The 13934-nt window shown below is 43.5% G+C and overlaps 1 protein-coding gene across 1 annotated transcript in view; it reads left to right on the forward strand.

The window, feature by feature from the left end:
- Positions 1-13934, forward strand: part of MCF2 (MCF.2 cell line derived transforming sequence) — a 107996-nt gene that overhangs the window by 21917 nt on the left and 72145 nt on the right. The window contains exons 3-4 of the mRNA XM_018564150.1: positions 2556-2670; positions 4579-4669. Coding sequence (XP_018419652.1) covers positions 2556-2670; positions 4579-4669 — 206 coding nt within the window. The remainder of the gene's footprint in view (positions 1-2555; positions 2671-4578; positions 4670-13934) is intronic.

Raw genomic sequence — 13934 nt, forward strand, 5'->3', positions numbered from 1 at the left:
CGGGGGGCGACCCAGCCTTGAGGTTGTGGCTGGCTCCGGCCACTTGCAGAGAGATTAGTGTCCCTGGTTATCAGCTAACCAGGGACACTGATCTCCAGACAGCTTAACTCTCCCGGGCGCTCCGGGTGTCTCCCGCTCCCGGCCGCCCAGGAGAGAAATGCTGCTTTTTCTTTTTTTTTTCTGACACGGAGCCGTTGGCTGGCGTCAGAATAATAATAAAAGAAATGTCACCATATTTGCACTTTACAATAGCCAATAGCAAACTAGCTATTGCACCCGCCCACTGCTGCAGGTCTTCATTAGGCCCCCACTAATGATTGACAGCAGCAGAGGGCGTGTACAATAGCTAGTTTGCTATTTTGCTATTGCAAATTGAAATAGCCAATAGGAATCTAGCAATGCATTCCTATGGCGAAAATGTTTTTTTTTTTTTTTACGGCAGCAGAACCGCCGGCCAATAGAAAACAGTTGGGCGGAGCTAGCTGTCACTGCTAGCTCCGCACAATCATTTTCTATTTATTTGTTTATACTTTTTAAACTATTTTTCTATTCTGCTCGGTAGCATTCACGGTAGCATTCACGGTAGCATGGTACGGCTGAAATCATCCGTACCAGCCTGAAGTGAATAGCCGTACAGCGTTCGGCTCACTTCGCTTCAGGTCGGTCATTCACTCGGCTGCCTATGGCAGCTTAGTGAATAGACCCCTATTTGTTAATGATACTCTGATTACTTTTACAGACCCGCACTAGTTTCTTCATTACCTATAATCTAAAATATCAGGAGTAGAGGGGAAATCTTCCAATGTAGAAACATGTTCCTGTAACAACCATTAGAAGTCGTTCACACCATTACTCTTGAGCAGCGTTATCCAACACAGTCCCAACTCAAGAACAAGGCATTGCCTTATGTCCTGTAGGGTCAGTTAGCATCCAATGTGCTGTGTTGGTGTGCGCTGAAAACAACTAGGACTTGCATTTTTGCAGAGCATGTTCTGGCGTGCTGTAACACGCTGCTGTGCATCAAATTATATTGAAGTTTAGAAAAAAGAAAGGATGCCTTTTAACATTGCAGTGTACAGTATAGCAGTGCATGTTCATACTGCACACCAGTGAACATGCTGCAGCTGTGTGGTGTGAACGAGCCCTTAAAGATGAGATTACCTTAGTTTGAGGAGATATCTCATAGACAGTAAGAAGAACCAAAGTTAATAACTCTTCTCGCTATATCCAAACTATTTGTCTGGAGTTCCTATACATAAACAGAGGTCACTGAGTATCGCATAGATTTATTCTTTTTAATGTACAGGAAGTAAATTTCAAAGTGTAGTTTTATAACTTCCTTTTATTGATTTTGTACAGTTAAAAATGTACAATGAAAAGCATTTTAAATAATGCTGTGCATGGGATTTAAGAGTGGAGCAGTCAAGGAGGGCAGAGGAATGACTTAATGTAGACCTAGCATCAGGTATATTATTGATACATGCTAATAATGAGTAAGTAACACAGGTATTGAGTACCTCTTACAAAGATCAAGTTTCTACCCCCTGACAGTGCCTTAATCTGCTTTCCATATCAGAAAGATGCTGCCATCTTTGTTCAGGCATCATCCAGAGTTGGGATATACATATTTCCTGGACTAAAAAGGTATTATGATTATTATACAGGATTTATATAGCGCCAACAGTTTGCGCAGCGCTTTACAATATAATTAAGACATTACAATCACAATACAATTCAAGACAAGATGGTAAGGAGGATCCCTGAAGAGATGAGTCTTTAGGGAACGCCTAAAGGCAGTCAAGGTGGGAGATAGATGAACAGGTTGGGGTAAAGAGTTCCGGAGGATGGGAGAGACTCTAGAGAAGTCCTGGAGGTGAGTATGGAAGGAGTTGACAAGATAGCTGGAAAGCAGGAGGTCTTGGGAGGAGTGGAGGGGACGGTTAGGGTGATATTTTGAGATATATCCGGGGGCAGAGTTGTGGATGGCTTTATAAGTGATTGTTAATATTTTGAATGTTATCCTTTGGGTGAGTGGAAGCCAGTGCAGGGATTGGCAGAGGGGGGTTGCAGACACTGAGCAAGTATTATACAATCATGTAAACCCTGGCACCTCTGCAGTTCCTGTTTACAAATGTCTGGTACAGATTAGCCCTATTACGTCGTCTTACCTTGTAACAAAAAGTTATCAGGTTGCAGTCAGATCACTGAGGCTGAGCAGACTGGGGAAATGCTTCATCTTGCCTGCATCAGACTGATTACATCAGCTCAGCCTTGGTAACATCATGTGACTGGACCTCAAGGGATTTTATTATAAAAAATAATATACGGTTACTGTATATTGTGACATGTTATGATTTTTTTAAGCAGAATTGAATTTTATAGTTATTGAAATGTCCACTTTAATAACAACATATCAGACTCTCTCACCTCCCTGTGTGTAACATGACTGGTTAAAATATTTGACTATAAGTGGATATAATGTTTTTATTATTAATTTTTTCATACTTTTCATTTGAATTCTGCAATAGTTATATAACCTTATATAATTCACATAGGTGGTCGGGGGAAGGATAACGGCTGGATCATGACATTTCCTGAAAACGCCACGTTCCACGAAGTTCCAGAGGATGTGCTAACAACTGTTTTAACGTATCTGACCTCCATTCCAAGGTACAGATTGCAACACCATAATGAGAGCTTTCAATTTCAAACAGCTCTTCAGACTTTTGGCTATGAGGCCCTTTTAGGTTTGAGAGTAGGAGGTTAGGATGGAAGGTCAGCCATCCAAATAATTAGACTTGCCAAAGTAAATGTTTAGATTGCACCTTCTGGTAAATGCTCTTAGTGCATGAACATGTCACCGAGCTTTAGGTAACTGTTTTATACTATGGTAATGTTATGAAACTGAATAGCTTTTTTAGTACCTTCATATTAGTCTTATTTTAGATTATACAATGTTGGCATGAACCCAGCTAAATATAGCCTTGATCTAAAGCAGTGCTGTGACTTTGTGTGATGGGGCTCAATTGCAAAACCATTAAAGGAGGTTTCTTCTCTAATCTCCATCTCAGAGGCATTTCCCTTAGTGATGCAGAATACTTATTTCTTCCATAATTGTATAGAGGTTCCTGCACTATACATACATACATACATACATACATACATACATACATACATACATACATACAGTACATGCCTGCTTAATCCATTGCATAGCCAGAAAGTGCTAGGCCCCTATTCCTCCAGGTCCCATAGCAGTCGCATAATCTTCTATAGATGTACACCTATGAGAGAGTGTTGTTTGTAAGATAGGCGTCTGATAACTGGCTTTACTTAGCATGGTAGTAAAAATAAAACTGATAAAGAGCAGGGGTAGTTAAGCTCTGCACTCCCACTGTATGGAAACTTCAAATCCCAGTATGCCTGCAGTATGTATGTAGCTCCACAACAGCCAGTGCCAAGGTTGCCTACCCCGATGTAGAGAGTACAGTGCCTTCTAATAAACAATCAGATTCCAGTTCACTACAAATTACGTGATGGTTACTAGTTGGTTGCTGCATTTTGTATGGTCTTATTTAATGAGCCTAAATATGTCCTTTTTGGGAGTTTATTAGGGACTCTACTGTAAGTACATTAGGTTGTTCTGAGGTAAATGGTAGAGATGAACATGGCAGACCCACTAAATGAGTAAGATAGGAAATAAATGCATACTTGAACCGCTTGTGCTGATATGCGTGGGTACCCAAGTTTGTGTTTTAGCTGGCCAGTGAGGACATGGCCTCATATTGGCCAGGGAAGGACCATGTTTGAAGAAGGTCAAGGCCTTATTTTTTTATGTTTCCAGAGGACAGATTTAATGCATTTATTTTTACCGCTTTAAACTCTGCCTGTGGTGTAGTGCAGCTATAAACGAAAACATCAATATAGCCCTCCAATAATAGGAGATACCTGGGACAAAAAGAAATATATGTATTTCAAAAATATTGGATAGAATTTATTAATTCACATTGGATTATTGTACAGATCTGTATAGGAAAGCAACCAAGCACACCAAGATTCAAGTAAAAATACACAGGTCTTGTATTTAGACAATATCTGATCCTGGAGTTCTGCCTTACACTGAAATCTCCGCTGATGTGAGTGCTGCAATACATGGCAGCCACAACTACAGCACCACATGCTTGCTTACACATGATGGGTAGCTTTTCATTGTCTTATTTGCTCCCTCCTATGCCTCGCTAAGGCTTGGATAATCAGTTAAAATGAACCCAACTTTAGAGTTTCTGTTTTCACCATATACATGCTGCATTGGTAAGCTTGACAAGCTTGAGTCACAAGTTGCTGGAGGTTCTGAAAAACATGAATCCCAATGAAAATAGCCAGACCTAGAATCTGCTAATTATTCTCGGTGATGGATATGTGCCAGCATATGGCAGCCCTTACCCTCTGATACGGGGGACAAAAGACCTCTATGGTCCTTACTTCGCTAGTTTGCTAAACTGTAACAAAAGTCTTGTTTCTTCTCTATATACTGTGTTTTGTAATTAAGAATAATTAACATGTTTCTTTTATTTCTAGTAAACACGAGAACAATGTAAAATTTCTACTCGTATTAGACAGAAGGTTGGATACATGGACGTCTGTAAAACTGACTCTTCAGAAATTATCTGTAAGTCACAAACATAATTGTAATTTTATGCATTGTCATCTTCTATTCCAATGTACATTTTCTAAGAAAGGATTGTCTGGAGGACATAACAGAAAATTGCATACTTACCTATCGGTCATTTTCCTTTCCGGACGCCAGTACATGGCAGTATACGAATGGGTATAGCTCTGCCCCTCACCCAATGACAGGACCGTTTTACTGCAAAGCCATATTAAATAGTAGCATATTCACTACTTAAACAAACTACTTGAAAGAAAAAAGAGGATCCTACTTTGTCCATGCGTGTGATCATTCCAGCACAACCATAGTTACTAATGATGCAGCTCAGTCACAGTTTCTCCGGAGTCTCCAGATCAGAAGGCCAAGCAAGTGTCTTGCATTCACCACCATGATGGAGGAGGCATCCGAATATGAAAAGGACACCAAGAGAATGTTTCCTGCACCCAAAACTCTGAAGGTATGTGGGAGGCTTTCCTTATAACGTGCATTTAGCTACCTGAATGGAGGCAACTTCGCAGCAAGAGAGGCTGAACCTGTGCGGCAAGCCGGAAGAAACCGGCGAGGCGGGGGTAAAATGTAAACATATTCTTAGCTTTAAAAAGGAGAATGGTTGCCTTGGGGGCCGTGTTTTCATTTATAGTATAACCAGTCCTGTGATTGGGTGAGAGGTGGAGCTATACCCATCCGTATGCTGCCATGTTGGTGTAAGGAAACACAATTAGAGCTATGTCAAGGTGAGCTATGATGAATATATAGGGTTTGTAAAAGTGTACCTACTCTGATAGAGAAGTACTTCAGATGTAAGGTAGGTGAATGGTTTGCCTCAGTTCTATATTTCTTATTGAGGCTTTTTTGGGCTTCCAAAGCTTGTTTTCATCAGTATTCTCTTGTGATCCAAATATTACCCAAACTGATAACTCTGATGGACTAGCGTAAATTATTATTTTTCCAGTTCTTGTGATTAGTTGATTTAGAACTCTTTCTATGCTCCTTTAGCGCCATTTAGTAGCAGAAGTGCCATGTGAGTGACATCCATCCAGCTATATGCCAAGTTATATTTGTTAATTTGTTTAGCTCTAATACATTCTGCATTGCTCTATTGATAAGTCCTTCACATTAGTCCCCATCCCAGAATTCACAATCTGAATTCACAGACATGCACACACAATAGGGCAGTTGGGTGTAACCCTTTTGGAGTTTGGGAAGATTCCTGTTTGCGTGCAGAAAAATCACACATACGGCCATGGTGTTTGTCACAGATTTTTTTGACATGCGAGGCTGCCCCGTTTCCTTTATCTGTTCTTTTACTTGTACTCTAATGGAATAATATTCTGTTACTGTCTGGTGGTCACATTGCAGTGTAAACTATGCGTGTCACTGCCCCTCAACTGAGCAATGCTTGTGTTCCTAGCACTAGACCCCTATGTCTAGTGACTCTCCAGCCTGTGTTCCTGAGAGATTTTTCTGTTTTTAGTGACCCCTTGTGTTCCGTGTCCCCTACGTACTTCAAGTGAGCCATCAGCATTCTTCCACCTGTGTACCCAAGGTGAGGTCAGTGAGCCCAGCACCCTGGTTCCAGAAGAGATTTAGCCTGCTACCTCAGTGTTCCCAGTACCCCAGTGCTGAAAGGGACTCACACCCTGTATACCCATGTTCCCAGAACCCCAGTGGTGTAGGAGACTCACCCTCCTGTATACCTATGTTCCCAGAACCAAAGTGCTACAAGAGACTCTCACCCTGTGTACCTGTGCTCACAGAACTCCAGAGGTACAAGACTCTCACATCCTGTGTACCTGTGTTCCCAGAACATGTTTTGTACCCAGGTCCCCAGTGCTACCAGCGACTAAAATCCTGCATACCAGTGTTCCCACAACACCAGTGCTACAGCGCAGTGGTGCAAAATGTGCCCATTTAAAACAAGGTAAATGGTCTCGTCTGTGTGTTGGGCCTGTTCTGAGAAAAAAACTCAATGCCTCTGGTGTGAATAGGCCCTCATGGGCAGATTAAATATAAAAGAATGGGTCGCTCTCTCAGGAGCTCAGTGAATTGAAGCATGGTACCCTGATAGGTTGCCACCTGTGCAATAAGTACATCCGTGACATTTCCTTGCTAATAAATATTCCACGGTCACCTGTTAGTGGTATTATAACAAAGTGGAAGCAAATGCGAACAACAGCAATGAAGTGGTAGGCCACGTAAAATGACAGAGCGGGGTCAGCGCATGCTGAAGCGCACAATGTTCCGAAATCGCCAACTGTCTGCAGACCTCCAAACTTGGTGTGGCCTTCAGATTGGCGCAACAACAGTGCGTAGAGAGCTTCATGGAATGGGTTTCCATGGCCGAGCAGCTGCATCCAAGCCTTACATCACCAAGTGCAATGCAAAGCGTCAAATGCAATGGTGTAAAGCACGCCGCCACTGGACACTAGAGAAGTGGAGACGTGTTCTCTGGAGTGACGAAAAAATTGTAGAAATGTCACCAGCACACCAGTCCTTTTAAGATAGCAAAAGCTTCATTTATTGAAGTTTTTTGTCATATGACCAAACAAGCGCTTTCGGGACCGCACAGGGTCCCTTCATCAGGCTTTAGCATTGACAAATCACGCTTCTCTATGTGGCAATCCGATTAACAAGTCTGGGTTTGGTGGTTGCCAGAAGAACGTTACTTACCTGACTGCATTGCACCGAGTGTAAAGTTTGGTGGAGGGGGGATTATGGTGTGGGGTTGTTTTTCAGGGGTTGGGCTTGGCTCCTTAGTTCCAGTGAAGGGAACTCTTAAGGCAGTGGTTCTCAACCTTTCTAGGGCCGGGACCCCTTGGTAACATTTGCCAAGTTGTGGTGACCCCGAAAGGTAAAATTTAGGGATGACACGGCTGCTGCAGCGACATCTGGAGGCGTGTCGGGAGAACTGACACTGCTGCGCTAGGAGAGAGCTGAGTAGGACTCTCACCATGCACAGCGACCCACAGAGAACCACTGCTATAGGCAAAGACAGGACCAGGCTCTGCAGCTGGAACTAGAAGAATTGGATTTATTCGAACCCCAAGGGGGTCCCGACCCACAGGTTGAGAACCACTGTCTTATGGCATCAGCATACCAAGACATTTTGGACAATTTCATGCTCCCAACATTGTGGAAACAGTTTGGGGATGGCCTCTTCCTGTTCCAACATGACTGCGTACCCGTTCACAAAGCAAGGTCCATAAAGACATGGATGAGCGAGTTTGGGGTGGAGGAGCTTGACTGGCCTGCACAGAGTCCTGACCTCAACCCAATAGAACACCTTTGGGATGAATTAGAGTGGAGACCGTGAGCCCGGCCTTCTCGTTCAACATCAGTACCTGACCTCACAAATGAGCTTCTGGAAGAATGGTCAAACATTCTCATAGACACACTCCTAAACCTTGTGCATGCCTTCCAAGAAGAGTTAAAGCTGTTATAGCTGCAAATGGTGGGCCAACTCATTATTGAACCCTACGGACTAAGACTGGGATGCCATTAAAAAGTTCATGTGTGTGCAGAGGCAGGCGTCCCAATCCTTTTGGCAATATAGTGTACTGTATATATCACACATATGCACACACGCATGGGTATGCACTGTTACAATCACTGTTCGAAAACAGTTGGTTTTGGGACATTCTCACAATTTTCTAATAGTTAATGGGGTCAAATTGATGATCGCTTTCTACTATAGGTGGCAAAAAAAACCAATCGAAAGAAAGGATGAAACCTTTTTCCTGAACAAGCAAAATTCTAAGGCCCATTTCAGACGGTCTGATCAGGAGAGGATCTGTGCCGTTTTGAACGTATTCTTCAATTCTCTAAGTGCGTTATGGAATGTTTGAATGAGATTTTTCGTACAAACATTTGTGCAAAATTCAAACTGTGTATACCTAGCTTAACAGTGGTCAAAGACAGCCAGAGCTGTCCTGAGACTGATGGGCTGTGATGAAAATGTCTGCTTGGCTCATATTGTGTGCTGTCATTACCCACCGTGGTGTTTCGTCTCAACTCAGTCAATGGATGGATTGCAGTTAAGTGTGCCAATAGAAGATATTGCTGCACTCATGCGCCTCCAAAATAATCCTTTAGTTCCGAAGCATAAAAACTGCTAGCAACCTTGATGCGTTTCTGCCTTAAGTGGCCTTAGTCAACCTATAGTCAAGGCAGAAACGTGTCATTGGTTGCTTGCAATTTTTATGCTTGGGGAAAAAAATGAATATTTTATAGGATCATGAGTTCTCAAGAATATCTTCTGTTGTCTCTTATCTGCCTTCAGAAGGCAGGTTCATCTGTTCACCGTCAATGGGACGCGAGGCATATACTAGAGGCGAGCAGTGTTTTTTTGGACTGTATTGCAGTGGAAGTTGTATTGCCTTTTTTGTGGCAAAATAAACAGATGGCGATTGCTCCCATAAGATTTTTCATCATGTCAGGAAATTCCCATGTGATAACTAAGGACTTGTTATATGATTGTAGGTTAACCCTTGCACAGCATGATGATCACCACATTGCTTTTATTTGGTAGAGTATGGCCATACTTGCAACATTGTATACAATCGCATTGCATCTCTTTTCTATAATCATTTTATGAACACTTCTAAAATGTGCATTATATTTTATTAACTGTATATATTTAAAATGCAATACTTTTATAGCCCCTGTTAAATGGCAGCTGGCAGTGCAGAGGTTAACCTCCCTTGTCACATGCAGACTTGGAAGAGCCAGGTGTGCATGTCTGGGATGTGTGCGCAGAAGATGCTGCTGTGAGCCAGTGAACGCGTGTCTGCTAGAGATTAACATAAACATCGGCGAATCAATGCAGGGCTCGATGTGTCCGTAGTTTGCTGGTACTGTAGCTGCTGTCTTTTCGCAGTGCTGTGGTAATGGAAACGGCTGCAGCAGCACGGCTTCAGCTCAGCAGCCACTTGGCAGTTTTTAAGCACCAGCATCCATATCGTATGTCACCCATGAAACCCTGACAATAACAAGAGGAAGATAATTACTGCTGCTTAAACAAGCCATGGCAGAAGGAAATCCCCCAAGAGGAATGATGAGGTTTCGAAGGAATGCGGTAAGGGTTCTCTCTGCCTGCAATCTCTAGAGCACATCCCAAGTTCAAATCCTTCAGTACTGCAGCAGGGAGCATGTACAGGGCTCTAGCTCAAACTGCTGATGAACCGGACACATTCATAATGCAGATTATACTCTGCAAATAGGAAGCCAAGTTTGTTCTGCCAGTAAAGATCTAGAGCACTTCCACATGCTCACTGCAGATCAGAGCTGCCTTTACTTGTGCCAGTGCTGCTCACGTCTGTCCTGGGCTCCTCCACATCTCATTATATTTGGCCTATTTTTGAGATCAAGGCTTTAAAATACTGCATGCCGGTTATTGCTATATATAGCTCATAAAGTATTTGCATGCGTACCTTGAGATATAACATTCCATCAGCTGCTTGTAAAAGTTATTGCACAATGCTAGGTGTCTGTGTCACTAATTCTCCACATTGGTTGTTCATGTGAAGTTTGTCATTACATAGGATCATACAGGGACAACTCATTTAGGCATTGGGGAGGTCACTGATGGAAGAAGCTTGCTCTCTAGGAAAAGCTACAGTTGATGAGGTTTATAAAACTGTTACTAAAATACAGATATGTTTCTAAATTGTTTTTTGTGATCCCTTTAGTATACACATTAGCCTTATCCATAAAGACAAGATAGGTGCTAAAATGGCCTTTCCAGTAGGGACCAGCTTATTTGAAGCCCAGTACCTGATGCCCGTGACAATTCTGTATTGTGTCCATAGTTTCTGCTACTATTATATTGAGTGACAACACTAAATAGAGTAGGAAGGTTGACTTGAAACCATACAACAGAACTTTCTTTCCTGGTACATATCTCTCCACCATGAAATGCTGAGTGCCAGATCTCTGACTTTCTGGAGTTCTTCTTTAATGGAGGTGTGGATATTATTATTAATAATATATATTCTTTCCAACCTCTTCTCTTTTAAATCCTGTCTTGCTCCAGTTGCCCTTTCAATTTTCTGCATTAATTAGTCACTTCTGCAGCATTAGTTTACTGCCCATGTTAACTTTTCTCACACAGCAATTACTTGCATCCCTGCCATTCTTTTATAGGATTGAGCTGTAAACTAAGCAGTTTTCAGTTACCATAATAGATATAAATGAAAGGCCAGAGGGATTGTATCTCAACGTTGTATATTAATAGTTGCTGCATTTGTACCTAAAGGAATGTTGATGGAGGCAAACTTTTAAACAGGAAGAGCTTGGATTCCTGCCCCCTCTCTGGCTAAGGCTGGCCATACACCTGTCAATTTTTTTTGTTCAACCCACGGGATGAACGCAAGAAATTGACGCAATTCCTTCATCAACACAAACAGCATGTCGATCGAAGAATTGTCGCTGTTTGCATTGTATTCTGACTTTGTTGTTGGTTTCCGATAGATAGGCGTCTGAACACACAGTGCATCACAGTTTGTTGCATATGAGGCTGCATAGCCGCAGACCACTCAGGGTGCCAGTGTCCACCACCAAAAGCACCTACAATGGGCACATGAGCATGAGAACTGGACCAGGGAGAAATGCAAGAAGGTGGCCTGGTCTGATGAAGAAGGGGGAAAAGATGGCACCAGGATGCACTATGGCCAGAAGGCAAGCTGGCGGACGCAGTCCGATGCTTTGGGCTATGTTCTGCTGGGAAATTTTAGTTCCTGCTATTCATGTGGATGTTACTTTGACACATACTACTTTCCTAAACATTGTTGCTGATCAAATACATGGACATTATTTGAAACCGTATTCCCTAATGGCAGTGGCCTCTTTCAGCAGGATAATGCACCCTGCCACACTGCAAAAATGATTCAAGAATGGTTTGAGGAACACAACCATTGATCAATCCAATGATTTATTTATTTTATTTTTTTACATTTCAGCAAGCTGGCTAGAACCTAGTCCCTGAAGTAGCCTAGTCCACATTCTTACAGCTTTTACTGTGAAGAAGCCTTTCTATATGCGGAAACTTAAACCTTTTCCTCCAAACATAAAGAGCACCACCTTGTTCTTTGCAATAACCTTAAGGCCTGGTTCCCACCTGGGCGTTTTACAGCGCGTTCCTATGCGCTGTAAAACGCTCAACATGTGAAAACCAATAATTGCCTACCTGGGCGTTTTACAGCACGTAGGAACACGCTGAAAAACGCCCTACGCCCAAAGAAGTACAGGAGCTTCTTTGGGGCGTATTTGCCACACATATCCATTAGGATACAGCCGGATAGCCCTCGGAAACGCGCGTTTGTCACGCGTTTCTTTTACCGCAAATCGCGGTAAAAACTTGCGGCACGGAGCGCGCATATTCAGTACGCCCAGGTGTGAACACAGCCTAAGGGCTTGATCACACCATAAACAGTGTGTTCCAGAGTGGTCAGCTGCTGGAACGCACTATTGCATCCCAGCTGCCTTCCTGCGTTCAGGGGTGGGAGGGGACGTGGCAGTGCATTGGAGAAACGCCCCTGAACGCAGGAAGCCAGTCGGGATGCACTACAGTGCGTTGCAGCAGCTGACCACTCTGGAACAAGCCCTTAGGCCCCTTTCACACAATATCTGTTAGCATCCGCTTTTCAATGGATGCCAACACAAGGACATCTGAAAGTTGAATCGGTGTGAATTGGAGCAGTTCACACCAGTGCTGCCCTTCACTGAAAAAAAAGTAAAAGAGCAGGCTCTACTTTTTTGCAGCCAACCAGAGGCTGCATAGCCGCAGACCACTCAGGGTGCCAGTGTCCACCACCAAAAGCACCTACAATGGGCACATGAGCATGAGAACTGGACCAGGGAGAAATGCAAGAAGGTGGCCTGGTCTGATGAAGAAGGGGGAAAAGATGGCACCAGGATGCACTATGGCCAGAAGGCAAGCTGGCGGACGCAGTCCGATGCTTTGGGCTATGTTCTGCTGGGAAATTTTAGTTCCTGCTATTCATGTGGATGTTACTTTGACACATACTACTTTCCTAAACATTGTTGCTGATCAAATACATGGACATTATTTGAAACCGTATTCCCTAATGGCAGTGGCCTCTTTCAGCAGGATAATGCACCCTGCCACACTGCAAAAATGATTCAAGAATGGTTTGAGGAACACAACCATTGATCAATCCAATGATTTATTTATTTTATTTTTTTACATTTCAGCAAGCTGGCTAGAACCTAGTCCCTGAAGTAGCCTAGTCCACATTCTTACAGCTTTTACTGTGAAGAAGCCTTTCTATATGCGGAAACTTAAACCTTTTCCTCCAAACATAAAGAGCACCACCTTGTTCTTTGCAATAACCTTAAGGCCTGGTTCCCACCTGGGCGTTTTACAGCGCGTTCCTATGCGCTGTAAAACGCTCAACATGTGAAAACCAATAATTGCCTACCTGGGCGTTTTACAGCACGTAGGAACACGCTGAAAAACGCCCTACGCCCAAAGAAGTACAGGAGCTTCTTTGGGGCGTATTTGCCACACATATCCATTAGGATACAGCCGGATAGCCCTCGGAAACGCGCGTTTGTCACGCGTTTCTTTTACCGCAAATCGCGGTAAAAACTTGCGGCACGGAGCGCGCATATTCAGTACGCCCAGGTGTGAACACAGCCTAAGGGCTTGATCACACCATAAACAGTGTGTTCCAGAGTGGTCAGCTGCTGGAACGCACTATTGCATCCCAGCTGCCTTCCTGCGTTCAGGGGTGGGAGGGGACGTGGCAGTGCATTGGAGAAACGCCCCTGAACGCAGGAAGCCAGTCGGGATGCACTACAGTGCGTTGCAGCAGCTGACCACTCTGGAACAAGCCCTTAGGCCCCTTTCACACAATATCTGTTAGCATCCGCTTTTCAATGGATGCCAACACAAGGACATCTGAAAGTTGAATCGGTGTGAATTGGAGCAGTTCACACCAGTGCTGCCCTTCACTGAAAAAAAAGTAAAAGAGCAGGCTCTACTTTTTTTCAACCAACCCCCCCCCCCCCCCCCCCCCCACAAAAAAGAAAAAAATAACTCTTCCCCTTAGATATATAAAGGTGTGAATTCCATATGAGGACTCCATGTGAGAGGACAAGGTGGAGGACTCACTAATTCTTGGTCTCTCCTCCTCGGAGATGGTGTAATGTCAGCGGTCTCCGATGGTATGACGGATGCCGCGGTGTTCGGGATCTCCATTGTTAATTTCAACCAACCCCCCCCCCCCCTCCCTAAAAAAAGCAA

This window comes from Nanorana parkeri, unplaced genomic scaffold (assembly GCF_000935625.1).
Source record: "Nanorana parkeri isolate BGI_ZX_2015 unplaced genomic scaffold, ASM93562v1 scaffold730, whole genome shotgun sequence".
Lineage (NCBI taxonomy): Eukaryota > Metazoa > Chordata > Amphibia > Anura > Dicroglossidae > Nanorana > Nanorana parkeri.